This window comes from Salpingoeca rosetta (genome assembly GCF_000188695.1).
Source record: "Salpingoeca rosetta unplaced genomic scaffold supercont1.7, whole genome shotgun sequence".
Lineage (NCBI taxonomy): Eukaryota > Choanoflagellata > Craspedida > Salpingoecidae > Salpingoeca > Salpingoeca rosetta.
The window spans coordinates 346,656-349,381 of NW_004754927.1; the positions used below are offsets into that span (position 1 = coordinate 346,656).

The window sequence follows — 2,726 nt, forward strand, 5'->3', positions numbered from 1 at the left end:
TAGTTAAAAAACAATATTGTTTCAATTTTTTTAAAATTAAATTTAGATTAGTAATATGATGATGATGATGATGATGATGATGATGATGATGATGATGATGATGATGATGATGATGATGATGATGATGTTTGATGGCGCCCCGTTCCTCACACACGCGCTCATGCACATCTTCATGCCCCCCTCCCGCACACACACACACACACACACACACACACACACACACACACACACACACACACACACAATATTGTTTGACAGTGGAAGGGAAGGAGCATTCACTCGTACGACGAGACAGCGTCGAGATGGACTTGAACATGTTTGATGACGGCTCAAAGTTTACTGAATTTGGTGAGGCCTGAAGCTTTGCGTGCACGCACACATGATAGATATGCTTTGCCCCCCCCCCCCCCCACCACACACATGCACACACGCATGCACACTCGCACGCACACACTCACTCACATGTACTACACATGCGCTGTTTCATATGCACACGCTCACTCACACCACAGGCGATTCTGGGAAGCTCTGATCACCCGACTACTGGCTGTCCACCCTCCCCCTTCTCCTCCCCCTTCTCCTCCCCCTTCTCCCCCTTCCCATTATTCCCCATCCATGCATGCTTGCGACATGTCTGAGCGATCCTCACGTTGTTAAAGAGAGGTAAAACATCATCCGCAACACTCCTCGTGCGAGTTGTTCGCTTCTCAAAAAACAAAGCAAAGGTCAAAGAGGGGGGAAAACACAAACAAGACGACACAGCGCACCACACCATCACACCACCACGATGAGACGCAGTGCACGGCTGCGCAGCCTGCTGAAGGCCCGCACACAAGATCGCCAACAGCAGGAAGCAGCGACTGGCCCGTCTTCGCCCACGTCTTCAACGACATCGTCGTCTGCTACAACATGCAGCACGTCCCCTTCCTCTTCTTCATCTTCCTCGTCCTCATCGTCGTCCTCATCATCGTTGTCAACATCCGTGTCGTCCGTGCGCACGAAGCGAGCCAAACGGCAGTCGCAGCAACAGTCGTCGGCAAGCAGGAGCAGTAGTGCTGCGGCCACGGTACCGGCAGCGTGGGATCGGCTACCGCCGGCGTTCCTCGAACTGTTTCAGCGCAAGCAGAGCCGCGCAGGCGAAGACGACGAGCCGGGGCAGACCTTTGATGAGTACTTGACAGAGGCGAAGGAGCTTTCAAAGACGTACCGGCCACCCAAGACCCGCCGCGTAATCTACCTCCAGCCAATCGGCGACTTTTGTGACGATCCCCTTGACTTCGAGTGCCTGCAGCGGCTCTGTGCCGCCTTTTACGAGGGCATGGAAGTAAAGGTGCGCCCGACCTGGCCCATTGTCCAAGTGCCACCAGCGGAACAACAGCAACAACAGCAGCCCAAGACCAAGAGCAGTGTTGGCAATGGCAACGGTCAGAAACAGCAGGCAGCGTCGTCGTCATCGGCAACCTCAGCACAGGTGCCCGTCTCGGACACCGGGACCAGCAAGAAGACCAGCAATAGCACCAGCAGCAAAGGCGGCAGGGGCAAGAAGGGGGATGCCGGCGACACGGACACGTCGTCATCTTCATCAACGATGTTTGCGATCGAGACGCCCCATGGCTTCTTTGATCTTATCTCACGGCAGCGGGGACCGCACGGCGAGACGCAGTTCTGCTTGCACGAGTTTGTGGATGCGGTCCTATACAAGATACCGAAGAACGCGTGGTGCGTGATGGCGGTGACCATGCACGATCTGTTCGAAACCCCCGACGATGAGTTCTGTATGGGGCGGGCGTGGGGTGGCAGCCACGGCGGCGTTGTCGGCTTCAGGCGCTATGCACCAGATCTTCTCCCTCCAATCAAGCATGAAAAGGGGCTCAGCTCGCGGTCCTTGGTGACCTCACGTGCGGTGAAGACGCTCATCCATGAGATTGGGCACTGTTTCCTCATGGACCACTGCACGGAGTGTGTGTGCCTGATGAACGCCAGCTATTCCCTGGAACAAGACCTCAACATCCCCCTGTTGCTGTGCCCGACGGATCTGCACAAGCTGCAGCACGCGTTGCGAAGCACGGACATACGCACACGTTACCGTGGTCTTGCTGATGCGTATGCGCAGTACCCTTTGTTCTTCTCCCGCGAACGACAACATGTCCTCGCCGCCCTCAAGGCCTTGGGTTGAACGTGGCTCGTGTATGTGTGTGTGTGTATGTGTGAGCGCGCGCGCGCGTGTGTGTGTGCGCGCGTGTGTGTGTGTGCGTGTGTGTATGTGTGTGTGCGTGTGTGTATGTGTATGTGCGCGCGTGTATGTGTGTGTGCGTGTGTGCGTGTGTGCGTGTGTGCGTGCTGCGTGTGGCCTGTGTATGGGCGCTTTTCAATGTGTATGTCTGTGTCCATATGTGCACGCGCGTTGTGTGCCTGTACTTCCCTCCTGTGCATTTGCGAACGCCTCCGTTCGTGTCGGTGTCTTCCTACCATGTGCTATTCCATTTGTGAATAGTGTTTTCTTGTTGTGTAAGTGACTCGCATGCTTTGATTCTCCTCCTCACTGCCGTGTGTGTGTGTGTGTGTGTGTGTGTGTGTGTGTGTGTGTGTGTGTGTGTGTGTGTGTGTGTTTGTGTAAGTATGAGTGTATGTGAGCGAGTGAGGCAGAAAAATATACATACCACTGAGCTCTTAATTCCTCACCAAACCCGCAAGGAAACAAGAAAGATAACATTTTTTTTTTCCTC

The 2,726-nt window shown here is 54.4% G+C and overlaps 2 protein-coding genes across 2 annotated transcripts in view; both read left to right on the forward strand.

The window, feature by feature from the left end:
- The window catches only part of PTSG_03111 (TK/HMTK protein kinase), a gene marked incomplete at both ends in the record, with an annotated part of 7,003 nt that extends 6,471 nt beyond the window's left edge, over positions 1-532 (forward strand). The window contains 2 exons of the mRNA XM_004995640.1: positions 259-348; positions 513-532. Coding sequence (XP_004995697.1) covers positions 259-348; positions 513-532 — 110 coding nt within the window. The remainder of the gene's footprint in view (positions 1-258; positions 349-512) is intronic.
- A 195-nt stretch (positions 533-727) lies between these two features.
- On the forward strand, positions 728-2,282 carry PTSG_03112 (uncharacterized protein). The gene has a single exon (XM_004995641.1). It carries the CDS (start codon positions 788-790, stop codon positions 2,174-2,176), a length of 1,389 nt encoding a protein of 462 aa, XP_004995698.1. The 5' UTR covers positions 728-787; the 3' UTR covers positions 2,177-2,282.
- Positions 2,283-2,726: the final 444 nt, after the last annotated feature.